Source organism: Cryptomeria japonica, chromosome 3, assembly GCF_030272615.1.
Source record: "Cryptomeria japonica chromosome 3, Sugi_1.0, whole genome shotgun sequence".
Taxonomy (NCBI): domain Eukaryota; kingdom Viridiplantae; phylum Streptophyta; class Pinopsida; order Cupressales; family Cupressaceae; genus Cryptomeria; species Cryptomeria japonica.
In genome coordinates, this window is record NC_081407.1 from 349,355,351 (window position 1) to 349,377,291 (window position 21,941).

At 35.9% G+C, this 21,941-nt stretch overlaps 1 protein-coding gene across 1 annotated transcript; it reads right to left on the reverse strand.

Moving 5' to 3' along the window:
* Positions 1-2,721: 2,721 nt before the first annotated feature.
* LOC131076512 (probable protein S-acyltransferase 22) lies at positions 2,722-21,658 on the reverse strand. Its single transcript, XM_058013742.2, has 9 exons — positions 20,741-21,658; positions 20,197-20,310; positions 10,669-11,067; positions 5,929-5,997; positions 5,721-5,792; positions 5,093-5,221; positions 4,859-4,939; positions 4,546-4,728; positions 2,722-4,438 (listed from the first exon to the last, which is right to left on the reverse strand). Exons 1-9 carry the CDS (start codon positions 20,780-20,782, stop codon positions 3,299-3,301), a joined length of 2,229 nt encoding a protein of 742 aa, XP_057869725.2. The 5' UTR covers positions 20,783-21,658; the 3' UTR covers positions 2,722-3,298.
* Between the last annotated feature and the right edge of the window lie 283 nt (positions 21,659-21,941).

A 21,941-nucleotide genomic window follows, 5' to 3' on the forward strand; every position in this document is an offset into this window, starting at 1 on the left:
AATGTGGGTCAACACCTAATTTTATAGCACGTGGACCAAACACAAGTGGATGAAACATTAATACTTTCTTCCAACCTCGTACTACACCAGGATCACAAACCACTTTGGAGAGTACAGGATGGAGGAAAACTGTCACTAAACAAGCAAAGAAGGAAATTGGTAATTATTGGTACTCCTTTCACACGGCATTCCATGCTTCCAAAAATCCATATTGGCAACTCATGGTAGATACTATTGCAGCTGTAAGACTTAAATTTCAAGCCCCATCTTATGAGTCATTGAGGGTTTGTATGTTGAAAGATGCAGTAGAGGATGTTCAGGATGTTGTTAAACAACATCGGTTATAGTGGGCTATAATTGATTGCAACATCATGTTAAATGGTTGGAGAGATAGAAGGAACTGAACTCTCATTAACTTCCTTGTCTTTTGTGAGATTGACATTGTTTTTTTGATATCCGTGGATGCATCTAATATGATGAAATCCACAAATGCATTGTTTGAGATGTATGGCGTGGTAGTTAAGGATGTAGGGCCACAAAATGTGGTTCAATTTATCACAGACAATGTTGCTACTTGTGTTGCTGCAGAGAGACTTCTCACAGATAAATACCCTTCCATGTTTTTTTACACCATGTGCAATACATTGCCTTGATCTAATCCTAGAGGAGATTGAAAAAATTGAATGGGTTAAGGCAGCATTTTAGAAGGCTCATAAGGTTACCAAATTTGTTTATAATCACACGAGGGTTTTGGTTATAACACGCTCGTTCACAGGAGGCAAGGAGCTAGTTCAACTAGGGGTGACAAGATTTGCAACATATTTCCTTACATTACAAACATTATGTGAACAAAAAGGTAATTTGAGGCGAATGTTTGTTTCAGCTGAGTGGATGGAGTCTAGTTTCACAACTCAAACAAATGGCATAATAGTGGCAAAGTATATGTATTCTACCACCTTTTGGGAATCTATTGAACAAATTGTAGAATTTTCAGAGCCTTTAGTAAAAGTCTTGAGACTAGTGGATGGGGATAATCCCCCATGGGATATGTGTATGAGGCCATAGGGCCATGAAGGTGATAAGGAGAAAGCTAGAAAATAACAAGGGTAGGTATATGCCGTTGTGGGACATAATTGATAGGAGATGGGATGGACAGATACACACTCCTCTCCATGTTGCGAGATACTTGTTCAATCCTTTTTTATTCTATAAGACAGACTTTACAGAAATTGATGTTGAGATCAAATAAGGCTTCTTCAAGTGCATAGAAAAAATGTTTCATAACCTGGAAAAATTTGATGCGACTACGATAGAGTTGGAAGTGTACAAGCATGCTAAGGGTTTTCTCTCTTCTAGGGTTGCTATACAAAGAAAAAAGACCATTCAACCAGGTAGATTTTATAAACTTTTGACAATCTCTTTATTTTGCCAACATGCTCATTAAGTTTGTTAAGATTATAAGATATTCTTAGTCTTACAATATCATCTCCATATAATGTGTTTTTCAGCTGCATGGTGGGCTTCTTTTGGAGACGAAATACCAAATTTAAGGTAGATGGCAGTGCACATTTTAAGCCGACCATGCAGCTCGTCAGCTTGTGAACGTAATTTGAGTGTTTTTTAACACACATTCCAAGAGACGCAACATCCTATCACAACAACGACTGAATGACTTGGTATTTGTTGATCACAACCTCTACTTGAAGATAAAGAAAGCTCATGGTGAAAATATTAATATATAGTTGCAGTTTTTGAAATTGTATTCACTATTCATTGTGTTTTTCACTTGTAAGGGAAACACTAATTTCTACATGGACAAAATCAAGAACTATTGAGGAAGGCTTGCCAATTGACCTTGATGAAATATATCCAGAGTGTGAGTTGATTGTTGCTGATGATGCTACTGATGATGATGATGATGATGTTGATGATGTTGTTGCTAATCGTCCGCTTGAGGCTAAAGATTTTGATATCATGAAGCAAGCAAACTTTGGTCCTCAATGGGTTGAACGAATTAGGACAGACTTTCACCCGAGAGCTTCATCATCAGAACCTCCTGCCCTCTAGAATGCCATTGCCCACATTTGATATTTTGGAATTTCGTACTTAGTTTATAGGTTGACTTTGTTCAAAATCACAAATTATATTGTAATTGACATTTTGACATCTATCACCATCTAGATATTTTTTATGGTGTAGTATATTTTGTGCAACGTAATTCATGGGTTCAAGTGTCTATTTTAGTTGCCTACAATATCTCTATGCTATGGAAATGCCCTAAAATATTAAAAAAATAAATAGTTTTTGATTGTTTTTATGCAATTTTTTATGTTTTTTTGTAAATCCAATTTTTTTCCGATTTTTTGATAAAATCTTATACTTTTGTTTTGCCGATTAATTCCCCAAACGATTATTGCTTCCTTAATTTATATAGCTAAAGGTCATTGATGAAAATCATGTGGACTCCAAGATATAAAAATAAATTGGAAGTACTATCGAGAATTACATTTATAAATAATATAAAATAACACAAATATTATATTATGTTTAGGTTGTCTATATTGATTATGTTATTCAAAGGATTTCACACTTCTTAACTTTTACAGCCACTTTTCCCATAAGAACTAACTATTAATTACCCAACACAAACAATAAATTATTAAGCTAATATTATTAACTATAAACTGACACTATGGTATCATAAATAGAACAAAAGAGTAGTAGACTGAAAATTGTTGTCTATTCATTTAAAGCAAACAAGAATGCACTCAAAGCCATACATGAGAATCTCAAACTAAGTTCAGCCTTTACCATTCGACTGTCATGGCTGCTATGCTGGGATAACTGCAGTACTCAATTGATACATCTGTCTCCATTACTCTTAAGATTGACAGTAGCAACAGATAGATAAACAATATTAGAGAGAGATCAAAACAACGTGGATCACCTGGGATGCTCTTAAGGTTGGTGCTAGATGACAAAACCACAGGTTTGAAAAGCATACTTGAATTACTAGTCACATTGGGAAATAGAGGCATGCTGCTTCCCACTTGGAAAGATAATGCGTGTCCAGTATTATAACATTTCTCGTTTCTTTACATGTCATTTGAGATATAATAATGCCTGAATATAATAAATATGGAACTCACTCTTCACTTCTGGATATTCAGTTCTCCAATCTCCATTGCCAAGCATCGATGAGAAAAAATCATTCTTTGTGAATCCTTTACCTGCTCAAGTAATCAGGTTCCAGATGTTTGGTGCAACAGGATCAACAACTTACCAATCTTTTGAGTTCTTAGTTTTCAATATTGGAGTCAAAGTTCCTTTTTAAGATTGCAGATCTGAGGGCCAAAGGAACCACATTGTCACGAGTGGTGGGTTTTTTCTTGGAAAAATCTTCAAGACCAGGACGTTTCATACCGAGGAAATCCAAATCCCTTTCAGGTGAATCATATTGTACAGGGAGAGTATTAATCCCTTCTATTGGATGATACGTTCCTTCAGGAATTTCGTTCAGAACACTTTTCCCACTGTTTGATTGCATTGTCAAACCTCTTTCCTGGCCCGAAGTTCTAAAATTATTCATATCATGCGGCATCTGGCTTGTTTTGTATCCAAAAGGCTTAGCAGTTCTAGTTTTACCCATATAAGCAGGATTCAAAAGCATTTTATTCCAGGGTAGTTTACGTAACTTTGCCGAGGCTCGGTCACTGTCATCTGCACTTTCTCCTCCAGAAGCTTCATACCCATCACTGGTAGATCTCTGGAGCTTGGGGCCTTCAGTAATACTTGAAGGGGCAGCTGAAACAGATGGTATGTCTACAATGCCTGATGTTGATTCCCTGAAAGGTTGAAGATCGGGTGAAGCAAAGCTGCTTCCAGCAGATGACGCAATCAACCTCCCAGTCGACATTGCCAAGCTAGACCGAAATGCACTTTGTGCTTCTAACTGTAAAGGAGCCAATCCCACCGAAGTTTCCCTAATTGGTTGGTTGATGTCCATAAGGTCTCTACCCCTGTTGGAATTCGATTTACTAGCTGTTTCCAAAGAAACTTTAGTCAACTTCAAAGACCTTGTAAAAGGAAAATTCTTCCCCAATGACTGTGATCTGCCACGTTTATTCATTCGTCTATGACTGTCAGAATTAGAATAGATCTCTGTGCTAAGATCTCTGCTGCTGCCTTCCAAACTACTGTCTGTCTCTATCACTGGCATTCCTTTTTGCCTGGATATAGGACGTAGAACTTTTGAGTTTTTCCTTGCTTGTGCAGCAACCCTTGAAACCTCTTCTGCATTCATTCGAGCCAGTGCCCAAGGACTAATCTTTACAGATCCCTTATTCTTTTGCACTGTCTGTTCACTAGGTGTCCTCTTTATGTTTCGATTATCTACCTTGATAGAGGGCATGGCACTATCTCTTGGCAAGACAGAGAACTGCAAATCACCAAACTGGTATAATAAGTTATTTAGATCTGGTTGACATTTAAAGATATGAAGAACATATGCACATTGCATTTAGCTCAAACACCATAAATTCAGACCTGGTCCTCTACAAAAAGGCGCGGTGGAGTGCACCAGGATCCATGGTGCAATGCATTCATAGAGCTTGAATGACTCAATACTGAAGCAGAACTTGTCAGTGACATTTGGGGGCTTTGCGCTCCTCCCATATTTTGCTGCTCTTGCTCCCTCATTGCTACAATGTAATCATATGTGCTGACACCCTGTTATTGCCATTTCAACCAAAAGAAAAAGCATAAAATGCATTCATCATATAACAGAAGGAATACCAAAAAGTTGAATACAGAAAATATCAATAATTCAAATCAAACTTTTAGAAAGATGAATATCAACCTTTCTTATGAGCAAAACATGGAAGAAGAAAAGTTGTACAAGAGGAAGTGTGGCAACCATAGACAAAATAGTGCACGAACCCTGTAAAATTACCCAGTTGAAAAGCTGAACACTACATGATAAAAAATTGTTTATATAACTTATTATTACTTCAATGGGAAAGATTATAATTCTTATTTGTGCATTAATTTGAAAATGCGAGCAAATATATGAAAAGATTGTTGCACAACTTACCAAGACAACAACAAATGGTCCCAGCGAGAAACTACTTCCCAGCTTAGAGACAATCTCCACATCAAAGTGACTCCGATTGAGGAAACATCGCACAATTACAAAGAGTCCTATTGACCACTGAAGTATAAGCTGCAATCCAAGCCCAAGATGTACAACCCATGTACCTGTCAATAATGAGAGAGAGCCAAAAGGGCTAAATGATTGCTTTCTATAAGCTAAAATAAAATTTTAAACCTTAAGGCGGATCTTGAACCAAGCAGATGGAAGGTTCAATCAACAACAATGTTACTGTATCTGGAGCTCGATGATTTATGCACCATGGTATCAGCTAAAAATATATGAAATTATGTTGCCCACCTGTTCTTAGGTGAGGTACAATGTATAAGGATCAACCTATGGTTTCTATGGATTACAACTCAAGCTTTTCGTGAATAAGGAATTAGTTTGATTCAGTTCCTCTTTCTTTTCCCTAGACTGTCATAAGGTATGATGAGAACGATGGAGGAAACGCATACCAAAGAAACTTGTATCTGTATCATGAAGTAACTATTAAATCTCTATATGATAGGGAAATGTTTTTTTTTTGTCATTTTGAATGTTGATTAAAGAAAGAGAAAACCAACTTTACCAAGAGAAGGGCAGATATCATTAGGACAAAAAACTCCCTGTAGTTCCTTCTTCCAATACAATTGTTAATCCACTGCATCAACAAACACTAATTAGTGCAAGGATACTACATTTTGATTTTCGCTGTATGCATTACCAAAGGTGGAATAGAATCGTTCTATAGAATGAAAATAAAGCCAAAGTTTAGAAAATAGTTTCTCATCCTGTACCCGACAATGATGATCAAAACTGTCAACACATTTGTCACAAACTCGGCAGTGCTTGCTATTTTTATAGATCTGAAAAGGTGACAAGTCAATTTAGAACCACTCTTATCTCAGTGCCATATTTCAAAAGCAATTCAAAAAATTTAGAATTGCATCTTAAAATGATTGAAAAATACATAAAGCCAAAAGTCTCTAGGTGATTTAGGATATCATTTCTGTCTTCTCTTCTTCTTGTTTGGGGATCAGCACAGGAGAAAACTTCATCCTAAGGCACCTTAACATACATATGAAATTGTGTTCTCCATGTGTCATTTGAATTGGAGATGAAAAGTTCAGAAATAAAAATGAAAGCAAGAATGCCAAGTATTCAGGAAACAAAATGCACCCCTTATAACGTACAGTTTTCATAGTTAAATCTTGGGTATTATGCTAGATATAACAACATTTATTAGGACAAATTATAGATTATGTCAACCTAAACATAGTAAACTTCCATCATCCAAAAAAGGCTTCAGCATTAGTAGTAATACACTTTCTTTAACAGGTAGCAAATTACCTCTATTCATGTATTTAATAATAATCGATGCCCATTTATCCACCCAAATGACTTTGCTTGCTAGTTTGAATGTTTGTGCATTTTCTGAACCCCTTACTGAGAGCCATTTAAAAAATGACATTTTTATTATTTCGTAACATGAAATGGAAATAAATACTTGATTCTAATTATTTTGCCTGAGAAAAGTATTTTTTCCAATAAAGGAAAAAAACATATGGCAGAAAAAGGTGTAGTTATATACAATAAAGTATATTGATAACCACAACAAATATTAGCAATTATTTGCCACATCCAAATAATCTAAAGCAATGTTTGCAGGATTTTTCTAGAACACAGATACAGATCTACATGTAGCCATAATGAGTAATCGAAATCCCAAATCAAAGTCAGTTCCCAGAAGTTCACAAGTCATGAGTAACATGAAGCTGCTTGTAAATTACTTCATTTTAAGTGAATACAGTATATGCATATGCCCCTACAAATCATGCAAAGGATGCAGAAAGGCCTTCATGGCGTGTTGTAAGAGTCCTGCTTATAGTTAAGGAAACTGTCCCATTTCACATTCTAAAACTTAATAATGAAAATTGAACAATTAAATTGATACGAATTGGATCATGAATTGTTAGCAAAGTGCAACTCACTATTCTCACAGAGACTGAAATGTGACTTGTAAGGCATTTCCTCATAATCATTTGTCCTCTAGTTTCAGCCAAAAATGAATAAAGGATGGATGGTTCAGGTGGCCTACAGGGGCAAAGGCATGTCTAGGATGATTTAGACACCTTGCATGTGAAATTTAGTTTAACATATTCCTGAAAATGCAGAGTTCCCTCAATGTTAACCAAATTGCCAATTAATGTAGTTGGTGGTTGCATAACCACTGGTTTCTCAAGGGGCAAATTTGAAACCCCCAAGGGAGATGCATTTTTAACACCTACGTAATGTGGTGGTTTCATTTCTGCCAACTGCATAAGGCAACAATTTTGTTACACAACAAAGAGTGGTTAAAGTAATGACTGCAGATAGTGTCTCTTCCAAACTCTTTCCATCTTTTTTCTAAAACTTTAAAAAATGTGGAAATTGTATAAGACACGGAAGGAGCTATTGGAACAAAGTTGATTGTTGATTAAATAATAAAGTTGCTACAGCCCTGGTTGCTTAGAGAGTTTAAATGTGATTGGGAAGCGCTAAGAGCAAGTAGCAGAGATTGTACAGGTGTTTGGGCATGTTATTCATGTAAAGAATGTCCATAAAGGCCTCAAGAAGGAAATAAACCTGTAATAGCTCAAGGAGATTGTGGCATGAGACTCTCTTGTAGAGTTTCTCACTATTTAGGTTCCACGTTGAACGATTTTTGTTACCCATTGTGTTCATTTTGTTACTTTTGTTACAAATTATGTCCTTTTTTTACAAGTGCAACTAATAATACATAAGCATTGGTTTTACTTTTTCTTCCATTTACACAGGGAACAACTTATTCAATCAAAGCATATTGTGAGTAGACAAGATTCGTGTTGGTGGATTAAGTAGTAGAATATCCATACTAATTATGGATTAGACTGATATCAAAGCATGGTTTTTACATTGCATGTGTGACTTTGTGTTGCTTTGCATGTGCATTTTCTTAACCCCTCACTGAGAGCCACTTTAAAAATGACAAAAGTGTATTATTTCTTAACATGAAATAGAAATAAATACTTGATTCTAATTATCTTGTATGAAAAAAATGAATTGTTGCGGCAATTCAAAAAGTAGTTCTAAGAATTCATAGGTATGGCTCCAAAATGGGCAATTAAACATAATATTCAATTGTCACCAGATTGTCCTCTTCTCGACATTGGTATTTATCAACAATCAGTAATGGAAGCCATTTCAGTAAGAATGCTAATGCATTATTTGTTGGATCTAGATGTAATCCATCTTATTACTTTAACATTTGGTTCTCTCATTATGAATATTCCTATAAAAAATGGTTCATGGAGAATGTGAATTGACTATCCTATTTCGATTACAGTAACCATTAAGAACAAGAATCTTCTTCCTTAGATTTATGATTTTTGAATCAACTTCAGTTACCAATGATTTACTGACAATTATCTTACAAAACGAGACATGAAAACAGAATTTTGTGGAGGTACCAAAAGTAAATAGACCCCTAAGGAGCTATTTTGAAGAGGCTGGTTGCACTGGTTGAGTAAGAATTGAATTAATACAACCTACAGTGTCTTATAGAATTAAAGTTTGATTAGGAATGCTAAGAGCAAGTTGTTGAGCTTGTATAGGTGTTTAAGCATGTTGTTCATTTAAAGAATGTCCATGAAAGCCTCAAAAAACACTGTAAATCCTTAATAGCCAAAAAATAGAAGCACGAGGAATTCCCTCATCCTTCTGTCATTGAGCCCTTCTTTTCCCATTTTTGCCAACTATATAATACAGCAGACTCGTCACCCAACAAATAACAATTAGAATAACATATAGGCAATTCTCTTCCCTTTTTATTATTTCCAGCTTCCTTCTCAAAATTCAAAAGATAGGGAAATTGTAATTAGACCCCCAAGGGGCTATGTGAAGAGGCTAGTTGCATTGGTTGAGTAAAAACTGAATTGCTACTGCCTAGGGTTTCATAGAGAACTGATGAGTGATTAAGAATGCTAAGAGCAAGTTGTTGAGGTCGTATAGGTGTTTGTGAACATTGTTCATGTAAAGAATGTCCATGAATGCCTCAAGAAGGAAGTAAATCTATTGTAGCTCTAGAAATTAGTATCATGAGAATTCCCTCACTCTTATGACATTGAGCCCTTCTTTCCCTTTTATGCCAAATGTATCATATGGTGGTTTCCTCACCCAACAAATAACAGTTAAAGTAACAAATGCAGACAATGTTTCTTCCCTTTTTAATTCTTTCTATCTTCCTTCTTGAAATTCAAAAGATACGGAAATTGTAATTAGAACCCCAAGGGACTACTATGAAGAGGCTGGGTGCAGTGTTTAAAAATTGAACTGCTAGAACCTACAGTAAATTAGAGAGTTAAACGTGTGATTAGGAATGCTAAGAGCTTGTTTTTGAGCATGTTGTTCATGTAAATAATGTCAATTATGACCTCAAGAAGGCATTACATCTATAATAGGTCGAGAAACTAATGGCATGAAGGGTATTTATTCACTCTTCTTAATCATTCTGAATTCTCCCTATTTGAGTTTCAATATATTAATTGTTGTTTTGTCCCTATAATGTCCCCTCTTTAAATTTACCTTAATTTCTTTAGTATAATAAACCCTAACTCGGTAGTAGTTGCATATTTAACATAGAAATTGCAGCTTAATAATTAATATAATTTTTTAAATAATTTATGTTGAATGCTTAGAATATATTTTAGAAAATGTAAAACTTATCCTCATTGTTCTGCTGTAAATCTTTCTCTGATCTGCAGTGATTTATCTTCAATAAAATACCAATGAAAATGTCTCTAAAGTCTGTCTAAATTTGGGGTTTTCATCCACTAACTCAGTTATAGGAATTAAGGGGTTTCGTCCTCAGGCTATTAAGAATTTGGTTCATATTCCACAAGGGAAAATAATAATATAAAATATCTTCACAAATTGATTCTTCTTCTTCTCCTTACTTGGACTCCCTTAAATAGATTATTTATCCAGGAGTCACCACTCTTTAAATGTCTCTTGATTAAACTTAATTTCATTTGGTTATATTATTCAATCCAAGCAGCTACCTTTTAACCTTTGTCTTCTAGCGGATGCCTTTTAACTTTTTTCTTGTAGTGCTAAAAAAAGGGCTGCAATTACTTTTTTTTAACAAAAAAATTAATTTCCTTTGTCCTGTAGTGACTAAACAACTGCATCCTCTTTTACTGCCTTAACAATTTATTGATAATTCTGAATGTTCTAATCTGAGTTTAATTTCTGAAACGGTGACATTACAGTCCCATTGTACTCTTGTTACAGGTTATGTTCTTCCTTCACTAAAAGTGTACTTTGAACAATACAAATTCAATGGCATTGGGATTGATTTTTCTTCCACTTTCATGGGCAACAACAGCTTCTTCAATCAAAATATATTTGCAACTAAACAAGATTTGTGTTGGCAAATTAAGTAATGGAATATCCACACTAATTACAGATTGTGATTAGACAAATTCAATTTACAGATCTTTCACATACCCAAAACATACCTCCACTTTACACAAGCTGCAATATAGCATGTCGTCCTCACAGGTATGAGGCTCAGAAGTTGCTTTGCTAGCACAAAATTTCTTAACCGTAAGGGCCAAAGGAAGCCAAAGACAAACACTCAGGCAAGGAGATAAGGAAATCCTGACACCACTCTCCTTTTTATCTTGGTTAATTGATTCCTCTATTGGGACAGTCACAGAAGATTCATCCATGTTTGTTTTCTCTCCCATTGAGTCCATGTTTATGCCATCAACTGATCCAGGTCCAGGTAAAGAATCCTTGACTGACGAAGCCCCTCCAAACTCTGATTTCCTGCCATAATTCTTAGATCTTAAGACAGCTGGATCTGCTGGATCAGTTATTGCACACCAGATATAAAGGCTGAAAACAGAAGTGAGCTGTAGAAGTGCAAGTGATAGATCTCATTAGTAATAGGTTACTGAAATAGCTTGTTGCATTATAAGGTAATCTGTAAATATGAAAAATACCATAAATTAAATAAAATGGAAATCTCCTCAAGTAACAATGCCAAGATATTAAATAACAGAAAGGCCTATTTATCCTTCTTAAATTGTGGATAATGGTTGAAAAACATACATTTTTTTAATAGATGAAAATGAGGTAATTCTATACATATTAGGGTATATATAAAAATATGGCAAATGCTTAGCTCAACGAAAGATAGAACAAAGAAACAACATGTAATAACACAGGTGAGAACTATCATTTCTAAAACATTGCCTGAATTATTGATATTTGATACTGCAAAGCATTTCTCTTCTTAAGCAAGAAAACACCTAACAATAAGAATGATAGAACACATGGGCAGCAAAAACCTCTACTTCAATTGGTTGGGAATCACACTCAGACAGAACATAAAAGCACGAGATGCTTCCTATCTGATCCTTATTGAGGCTGTTACAAAATGATTTTAGAATGGCTCCTACATGAAGTGGTCGCTAAATAATTTACCCATGATTATGCTCTGGTTGATGAACATATAATCCCCAACTGGCACATTTCACAATCAGAATATTCCTATTAGTTTCCTGTACCTGAAACATGTTGATAATTGCATTGATTTTAAAGATCAACAACACAATTCTGAAAAAAGAAGGTTTCAGTTACAGAAGAAAGGCCACAGCCATTGAGAAATCTTAACCCAAAAAAACATATAAAACTTCCAAAAAAATCTCTAGCAAGGATAGCTAAAGGTAGAAAACTTTGATCGTCATCCAGGAGCTGGTCTGTGAGCGTAAGGAATCGAGCTCTTCTTGAGGTTATTAATGTGCCATCATATACATACAGTTTAAATGTCCATCAGCTGAGAAAGTAAAGAAATTCACAGCTTTTCCTAAGTTGAACTCAATACCAGGATTGTGGGAGAGGTACTCAACCATTTGATCTCTTATTTATGCCCTCCAGGCTACAAGCCCTAGCATCATGAAATATCCCCAAACAGATATAATAGAAAAACAACACTACCTTTCTCAAAGTTTCAAAATGAATGTATTCAAATCTGAGGTTACTTTAAGAGACTTGCTCCAGGATTAGACATGACATATAGATTTGCATATAAATCATAATAGGAATACCATATTTTACCAGAAAGACAATTTACTTTCATTCGCAGAATATAACAAAATTACGAAGTAGTGAACTCTAACTTTACTTGCAGCAATTACCAAAAGGACAAAGATTAAAGATTGCCAAACTTGTATTGAAATTCTCTGAACTCCCGATTTATGATATATTGATATCCAGTGTTGAGATTCGCTGATATAAATTTGAACAGTAGTCGATATAGGAAGGATGGCAGCTATCTGATATACCCCTTAATTCTGTCGACTGCAAGACTCCCTTGTGATTCTCTGTGACTCCACAAATAACCATAGCAAACGTATCTTCTCCAAAAACTGGCAGAATTGCTCATGAGTCAGCTATGTCAATGGTGAAGATAGATTGGCTTGCAACCACCTATAGCGGTGGGGACGGAGATGATGTGTGCCAATCTTCATAAACCCAAAGATTATTAAAAATAAGCGCCTTCTCTCATAATCTCATGCACAATATTGAATTCCCGATAGCTATGGAATCTCACCTATTTGTAAATGAATCCTCTGATTCATTTAATTAAAATATATAACATCGGCACATTAAAGATAATTAATATTTCCGTCGGCAAAGATTATCATTTCACATAACATATCATCGGGCAACTGAGAACATCCATTGGCCAATACAGGAGCTGCTGCCACAATTTCAGGAAGTATTACAATAATATAAGCTATGGTTCCCTCTAATATGATCGCCAATCTTTTATATTGTTCAGGCCTGCTAACTAGGACTCTCAGCTTAATAATATTGATTTACCAATATCATAAAAAGCAGCTACTCCATGAAAGATACCAGAAAGGACTCTTACAAAATGAAATAGAAATATCAGCAAAAGCCTACAATTGCAAATATCTTTATTAATAGGATTCTTATCATATGAATATTTTATTTATATTTTGATAACTTAATAAGAATCAATTTAATTAAATGTCACCTTAAAAATTGGGGACATTACAATGCTCTCGACCCAAACATTGCTTGTCCTCAAGCAATTCTCTGGTTGTACCACCAGGATCCCAAACTAGCCATATGAAAAACACTATATCATTCTACTGCTCCACTCTGATGCAGCCTACAGCACTGAATCCTGCAACTCTGTTAATCCAAAAACTTCCCACTATCAAGCTGATTTATAGATCCCGGATCATCACACTGTCCCATTCATAAAAATTGAGGAGATAGAAGTATCTCAAGAAGCTATCAACAACAAACAACTCTCCAACTCCACAAGATCTTCCATGGATGCGTGAAATACTCATCTTGGGTGCACAAAAACACATATCAGCCCATCCTAGGCTGGTGATGAAAACTCAAACAACGCCCATGGATCTGAAAATCAGACTTATGATGATGTAAAAGGTGCCTCTAATGACCAATGATGATAGAGCCTTATTGTTATGCCAACCTCCAATAATAAAGAGATGACCCATCTCTCTCCAAAACACCCAAACAGCTGCTGTCCCCAGAAAACAACCTGAAATCTTTGTGATTTCATCACGCCATGTACCAAGGCTCAGCTGAAACTTATCCACTTCAAGCAAATGCAACTCAACATGAAGAACATTGATCACACACATTTCATACCCTGAGAATTGAGTGACTCCATACTCCAATAATGTATCATGATGTAGAAGTGTAGTGGTAGCATCTCCAAGAGAGTCCACACGCTTAAACAAAGCTGAATCACCAATGCCCTCATCCATGTACATTTGCTTGTAGGCTGGTCCAAAAAATGTAAGCTCTACCATGAGAGCCTCGAAGACAGAAAACTCCTTAAATTCTCCATGAATAACCAATAACCCAACCAAAACACTTATGCCTCCCTCTACATGTGTAGGTATAACACTAGTGGCTGATTCACCAAGTGTGTGCTCAACTACCCCATCTTCCTCAATGATTTGATCCTTCAATGGATTATCTAAAAGTGGAAACTCGTGATCCTCATGATGCAAAGTGGACACCCAAACAAAATTTTCTGAATCATACCTCTTCTCTTGTTCACACCAATCTGAATGTTCTTCTTGCTTGCTTGACTCAAGAAGTTTATGCCTTATATGCTCGATCTCCATGTCTTCTTCCCTCGGAAAAAATAGCGATTGAAGATAGGCTTCTCTTCATTGTCTTGCTTGTTCTATATGACTGCAGCGTTCCTTAACCTCTTGTAAGTGCTGTCTTGTTTGGGCAACCAACAACTTTGCCTTCCAAGCTCTTTGTGACCATCCACCATACATAATTTGTGTCTTCTTTACATCTTCCATGCTGAAATATACAAATTCAGACTCCTTGTGGCTTGGATCCATAGCAAATGCCTCATGTTTGGCTCTTAAAACTTGAATGCCAACATTGGGAGACTCCATAACATTATCATCTTCATGTTTAAGGGCTGCCAACTCATGCTTTTGCAAAGGTAAAGGACTGCTGCTCCAATTCAAGAAATCAGTCCTTCCCTCTTGCTTTTGTGTGATGCCTTCCTGGATCTTGGTTACTTCTCCTTTTATGAGTGGATGATTATCCATAAGTGTTGGTTCAAGAGTTACCTTCGACTGTAAAACCAATGTATCACCTGTTATAACTTCTATCCCATAATTGCAAGTTATAACCTTATCCTCTTTAATAAAAGCTTCATATCAGAGCCCCACAAATTCTTCATCTACGTATCTACTCTTCATACAGAGTTGTTGCTCCCTGACAGTGGCTGATTGAATTCCCAATTTGAATGATGAAGAATGTATCAAGCTCAACTCCAAGCTAAGCTTATCAACTTCATCTTTTTTCCTTCTTAATGCATCTAAAAATATCTCATTAAGCTGGGGGTGCTGATCTCTCTATCTGGAAGTAGGTGTATGTAATTTAATTTCATCACAACCAAACCTTCTTTGAGTACCTGTAAGGGTGCAAGGGATAGTTCTCCTTCAAGGCCTTTGTATTCCCCTTGCTCTTCCAACAATAATCTGCCAGCATCTTATGAATGTCATCAAAGTGAGTCAGGGCTGCAATAATCATGCTTTCATTTACCCTCAATTGACCTTCCAAGAGATGTGTCTCTTGAAGTCTAACCTCTTCAAGCAAATGTGCTGACTTGTCTTCATAGTTATGCCATTCAAAAACTACTTCCTTCATCACAGCTCTTCCATGAAACTCTTGTTTTGAAGTAGGTCTATCATCATGCTCAAACAAATGATCAACAACATAAATGTGAGTAGGATCATTTACTGAGCAATCTGAGTTTCTATCTTTTACCTCATACTTATCAACCCATTCTTGAGTGGCCTTCATGCAAGGAATGCTGGTCAAACTTAGAAAATCAGAATCATGTTCCTGCCTCTTCAAAGTGTCTTCATTGTTTTTTATTACATCTTCTTCCACATTAAGTTGCTTCCTCATAAGTGCTGGTCTATGAGGTGTGTCCAGCTGAAAGTCACATGCTCTTATAGCTGCCTTACTATCATTCGACTGATCCATACCTGCACCTCCTTAGCTATGACGTCTTTTATCTCCAACCAGCTCCATGGTGAAGTATCCATGACAAACCAAACATTATCAAACTGCAGGACCTTCTTGTTAGGCAATCTCCTAGTCTCCACAACCACCTCTCTAAGACAAGATACCTCAGAAGATCTTGACATGTGTTTCTCTAATGTAATCAGGGGTATGAAGCAAGAAAAATCTATCTCACTATATGGCCAAATTTCTATATTGCTTTCATATGTATGGACATCATCACTATTCAAAACACAATTTGATTCTTTACCAATAGGAAGTAGAGTTGGTTCACACAATGGAACATTAGTAGGATTCATATCTCTACATAGTTGATCAGTCAATGCAGGTTTGGCCAATTCCAGGAAAGCATTTTCTTCAACCTTGTAGTCGCCATCAAGACTTATGTATTCTCCACTTGTAGGTGCAATAATTAATTCTTGCTTGATCATAGCCTCATATGGCTGATTGTTGTCCTTTCCATCATCATTTGTAAGCTGCAGATCATAAACAATTGACTCTCTCTTTCTTTTATGTCCTTTCTTCTATGGCAGCTTCCAATTTTTACTTTGGCTTTTGCTGTTCACTCTTCTCATTCATTTTAGTCCCTCAATCCAACTTGTCTTTAAGACAATACCCCTTCCTCATATGTCTTCCTTTTGTTTTTAATCCGCAGTATTCAGTGAAGGTCATGTTGTCACGGACTGCTGCACTCAGAGCATTGTATTCAACCTGAAGTCGGTCCAGCTCATTAGTTTGATCAGGTTGTCCTTCACCCTTGTCATATACAGGCTAATCAATATTTTGTTACCGATTGAGATCTCTCAACAATCGGGCCACTTCCTTCAATGTTTTAGACACGGTGATGTGCAGCTCTTCTGATCTCTTGAAGAAGGCTTTAACAGCATCTTCCTCTCCATCACCCATATTGATGCTCTTCTTCTTCTCTCTCCGAAGATACCTTTGTGCACTTTTGCTCATCCATTGCCCACTCAGGCTGGCAGGACTTTTGGCTTTGATACCACTGAAATATCCCCAAACAAATATAATAGAAAAACAACACTAACTTTCTCAAAGTTTCAAAATGAATGTATTCAAATCTGAGGTTACTTTAACAGACTTGCTCCAAGTTTAGACATGACATATAGATTGGCATATAAATAATAATAGGGACACCATATTTTACCAGAAAGACAATTTAGTTTCATTCCCAGAATGGAACAGAATTACAAAGTAGTGAGCTCTAACTTTACTTGCAGCAATTACCAAAAGGACAAAGATTAAAAATCGCCAAACTTGTATTGTAATACTCAGAACTCTCGATTTACGATATATTAATATCCAGCATTGACATTTGTTGACATTAATTTAAACAGTAGTCGATATAGGAAGAATGGCAGCTATCTGATATACCCCTTTATTCTGTCGACTGCAAGACTCCCTTGTGATTCTCTGTGACTCCACAAATAACTCTGGCAAACGTATCTTCTCCCAAAACTAGCGGAATTGCTCATGAGTCAGCTATGTCAGTGATGAAGGTAGATTGGCTTGCAACCACCTGTAGGTGCGGACGGAGAAACGATGTGCGACAATCTTCATACACCCAAAGATTATTAAATATAAGCGCCTTCTCTCTTAATCTCACGCACAATATTGAATTCCCGATAGCTATGGAATCTCACCTAATTGTAAATGAATCCTCCGATTCAAAGATGATTAATATTTCTGTTGGCAAAGATTATATATATATATATATATATATGATTGTGATTATTATTAAGATTATTATGATTAATTATTATTATTATTATTATTATTATTTTTATTTTATTTTTACATTTTCTAATTTTAGGGGAATTACAGGCTTTTGTTATCTTTAATTTGTGTTTTCTTGCATTGCTTTGAGTTATATTTTATTTTTAGTTTTTACCTTTATTCTGTGTCCTTTCTTTTCCTCCATCTCTTTTTATTTTTTGTCAGGTCTGCAATTCATTATCTTTGGTTTCTTGATCTTCATGTTTATCTTGATGATGAATCACAGAGTGTGCAGAGTGTGCTTTGAAACATTGATTTAAAAATTGACTTACACAATCAAATCCAACAACAATTATTAAAAGATTATCATTTCATATAACATATTGTTGGACAACTGAAAACATCCATTGGCCAATACAGGAGCTGCTGCCACGATTTCAAGAAGTATTACAACAATATAAGCTACGGTTCCCTCTAATATGGTCGCCAATCTTTATATTGTTCAAGCCCAATAACTAGGACTCCCGGCTTAATAATATTGATTCACCAAAATCACAGAGAGTAGCTACTCCAAAAAAAATACCAAAAAGGACTCTTATCAAATGAAATAGAAATATCAGCAAAACTCTACAACTGCAAATATATTTATTAATAGGACTTATCTACAAATTTGTTTCCAATGAAGATTTCACAAATTTGGTACAGATGTAGACTCTTTCATGAATCCATTCTTTCTTTTGGAAGAACTAGGTTTTTGTCCAGCCTTAAGTTTTCGTCTCCAAAATCATAAACAATTCGAAAAGCATGCTTTACAACTCCCACCAAGCGTCCTTATAAAGATCTCCAAGAACTTTCTACAAGATAAGGCTACTTGAACACTGGAAAACTTTATTTAATAAAATGACATTATAATATTTTACTATTAAATTAAATTAAATAATACTAAATCATCTTATCAAGATTTTATTTATATTTTTTATTAATTAATTACATTAATTTATATTAAGTCATCATATGAATATTTTATTTATATTTGATAACTTAATAAGAATCATTTTAATTATATGTCACATTAAAATTTGGAGACATTACACATCAAAACTCTCACGCAAATCACAAGCAAAATTTGATTTTGTGTCATTATAGACTCTATTAACTTCCAGTCTCTTTTTTGCTACTTGGTCAGCTTCTCTTAGTCTTTCCACCCACAGCAAAAGTCATTATAACTGTCAGCCCAACTGACAGCGATTGTAAAGCCTGCGACCTGAAATTTCCACTAAATAAAAATGTAATAAACCCCCATGCAGATTAAGTTCCTCCCAAAGCTGGGAGAATTTGCTAAACTAGATCAACTTCAAGATTTCAAACAGTAATGCTCTTCCAACTCTAATTTCCTTATAAAAGCAGTCATTTAAGTGGCAAAATCAAAGATTGTTGGCATGCACTCTTAGGTTTAATCCTTGGCAAGTATTTAGTGAAAACTATAACTCCTCCCCACAACTGGTGATCAATGGAAGAAGCCTTCATCATTTGTATGGGGGGCACTTGCTTGCTTTGATTCCTGTAACTATTGTGCTTTTGATATCTGAAACCATTTCTTGGATGATGAGAGACTTCTGGGTACAGAAAAAGGCATTATAGGTGAAAATAAATCATGTAAAAAAAGATGTGGAAACTAAAGTCAAAGCAAATCACATACAAGAAAATATAAGAAATAAACGCAATTGAAATATTATAAAATATAAATGGGGTTCAAATTCTTAATCAACAATGTTTAAACCCTGTATTTTATCTTGCTGGTAGACCAGATTGAAAAAAGAGCAATGAATCGGCTATCAAATCTATTACACTGGCGAGACAACTTGTATCTCTGATTTAATTATGGCACATTTGCTTCCATTTCGGTTGAGGCCTCGTCAAAACTGAGTATCTTCTATACTAGTAACGAGACAGTCAAGGATTTTTCTTATCTCTGATACAGGCCATGATGCTGAACAATGTTGGAATATGATGTTAGGCCAGGCTGGAAGAGAAGAATCGTGATTGACAAACCAAAATTAAAATTTCCTTGTATAATTAATTGGTGGTATTTTGTGCGGGTCTCTATGGAATCTGACATCCTGTACACTACAGTATACGCATTACTTCTCAGAACGGAACTCAAATGCACCTCATGCATTTGCAGCTATGGGACCCAAAAGTCAAGTGGGGATTCCTGAAAAGCTTCCAAGCTTTCTATAGTGCTTGCCATGATAAAGGATTATTCATCAAACCTCCGCTTGCCATGAAATGAAATTATACTAATATCCAGTAGTAAGAAACGTTGGTCAAGGGCAACTGAAAGTACCATAGGTTAGCACACAAAGTAATAGGCCTAAAGAAATCCTAGACGAGGAAGATAGGGTTAATCAATCAAGCTAAAGAAAAGCCTTCCTTTTTAGTTTACACAGAAAAAACAGTTTCAAGTAAGACCATTATTAACAGGAGTCAATGCAAAGCATCTACTACTAACAGAAAATTTGAAGCACATATGCAATCCAAATCCAATTTCAGTAGCTAATTAAAAATTTGTTTCATGACGACCCAGTTGAGAATTATTATGAAAGAATCAGAATGCATTGCTTCCTTCAAAAACAAAATAGCAACATTTAATTCACCAGCGGATCTTTACATACCAGAAAAGAAAAGATACCAACAATGATGTATTCAACAATCTTCTTCCCCACGAAGGGCACAAAAAACACATAGAAAGCAAATGCCAGTGCCACGAACACTGCAATCGCTACCACCTGCACAAAAAACGCATATATTAAACTTGCTATATTTAATTAATTATTTTTAGTGCAACAATTTACAGTGAAGAAGGGACTGTCAAATGGTGTAAGCCCAAGTGGTAAATTATGGGGGTCTTTCATTGTCGGGAATGTCTTCAGTCCCCAAGAGTCATGTTACGTGCTAAAATAAACAAAATGTTGATATCATGTACAATTATGGGTGTGGCATACCCTAACCCACCAGGCCAATTCTGGGCGTCGCATAACCCAACCCACAAGGCCATGGGTGAATATGGGTGTGGCATCCCCAACCCATTAGGCCAATTCAAGGTGTGACATTTCCAACCCACAAAGCCAAGTGCAAATAATGGACAAATTTGAAACACCCTGCAAGAGGAATTTACCAATTAAAATTATTAAATAGTAATGAATAAAACGGCCTTACCTGGAGAGGATGATAAGGCAGCTCAAATCCATGCCGCCTCATTGTAGCAGACCCGCCAGGCCTCTTTTAGTACTTATTTAACCCACACCCATTTGAGTTCAAAAAGAGTTAAATTCCATACAATAAGCAGAATCTCAGGCCAATGGAATGGAATGCATCTATAAGGATTTTCCTTTGCTACTCACTTATTCCATTCCAAACGAATAACTTCACATCACCAAACCGAATCAAAGACTTCCTGCTCCTCACAAATTTACTATATGCTACAGCAACTTTAAATTTCTTACTCTATCCTGCTCATACTGCTCTGCATTTCTTAATCCCAGCCGAGCAAAATGCTCCTCCCTACCACATTATCAGTTCACAGCCCTTTGCCATAATTGAACTTGGCACTGCAGCTTTCGTTGTAGACTAGCCATGGCTATAGGCTTTCGCCAATAAAAAGTCAAGCCTATAGACAATAGATTCGTTAAACTTTGTCCCTCGCATAGAAGGGTGTACCTAGATTCGCTTAAATATTTTGCATATGAACAACTGCAGCAACACTGACACAACTCACCAAACCTTAGGCTATGGCTACCCCTGATAGCTAGTCTTAGCTGTGAGAACAACATGCTCCGAGATCAGACGTACTTTGTAATCCCATGGATGCCATTTATTCCACGTGATATCTGGATTACAGTCAAGCAAAGGACCACATTTGCTCACATGCAATCCATTCTACCTTTGTCTTTTCAATATGCCAAATCACTTACTCCAAGCAAACCCCTTTTTTTTAATCACTGGGGTAATAGAGTCCCTACTGTGAGCGCTCTAACTTCCAAATGATCTGGCACACAAAAGTGCCACATCATCCTGCAAGATTGACAATACAGACGATCCTGTGTGTCCTCTTTCAGTAGTTAACCTCTGCTCCAACTCATTTCTACGGATCTACATAAGCCAAGATAGTGTAATGTGGTTTGTTTTTAATGGGTAGATTGCAGTACAAAGGGTGTGATTCAAGAGACTACTATATCATTGATAGAGAGTTTTAATAATTTCTATCATATCAAAATATATTATGATATCTTTAAGAGTAAAAATTATAATGAAAGATCATGATTTAATAGTAAAGTATAAGTAGGAATAAGGATGGTTTTTTGGGTAGTGAAATCATATTTTGAGTACAGATTTATTTAATTGTTATAAGTTTTGATTA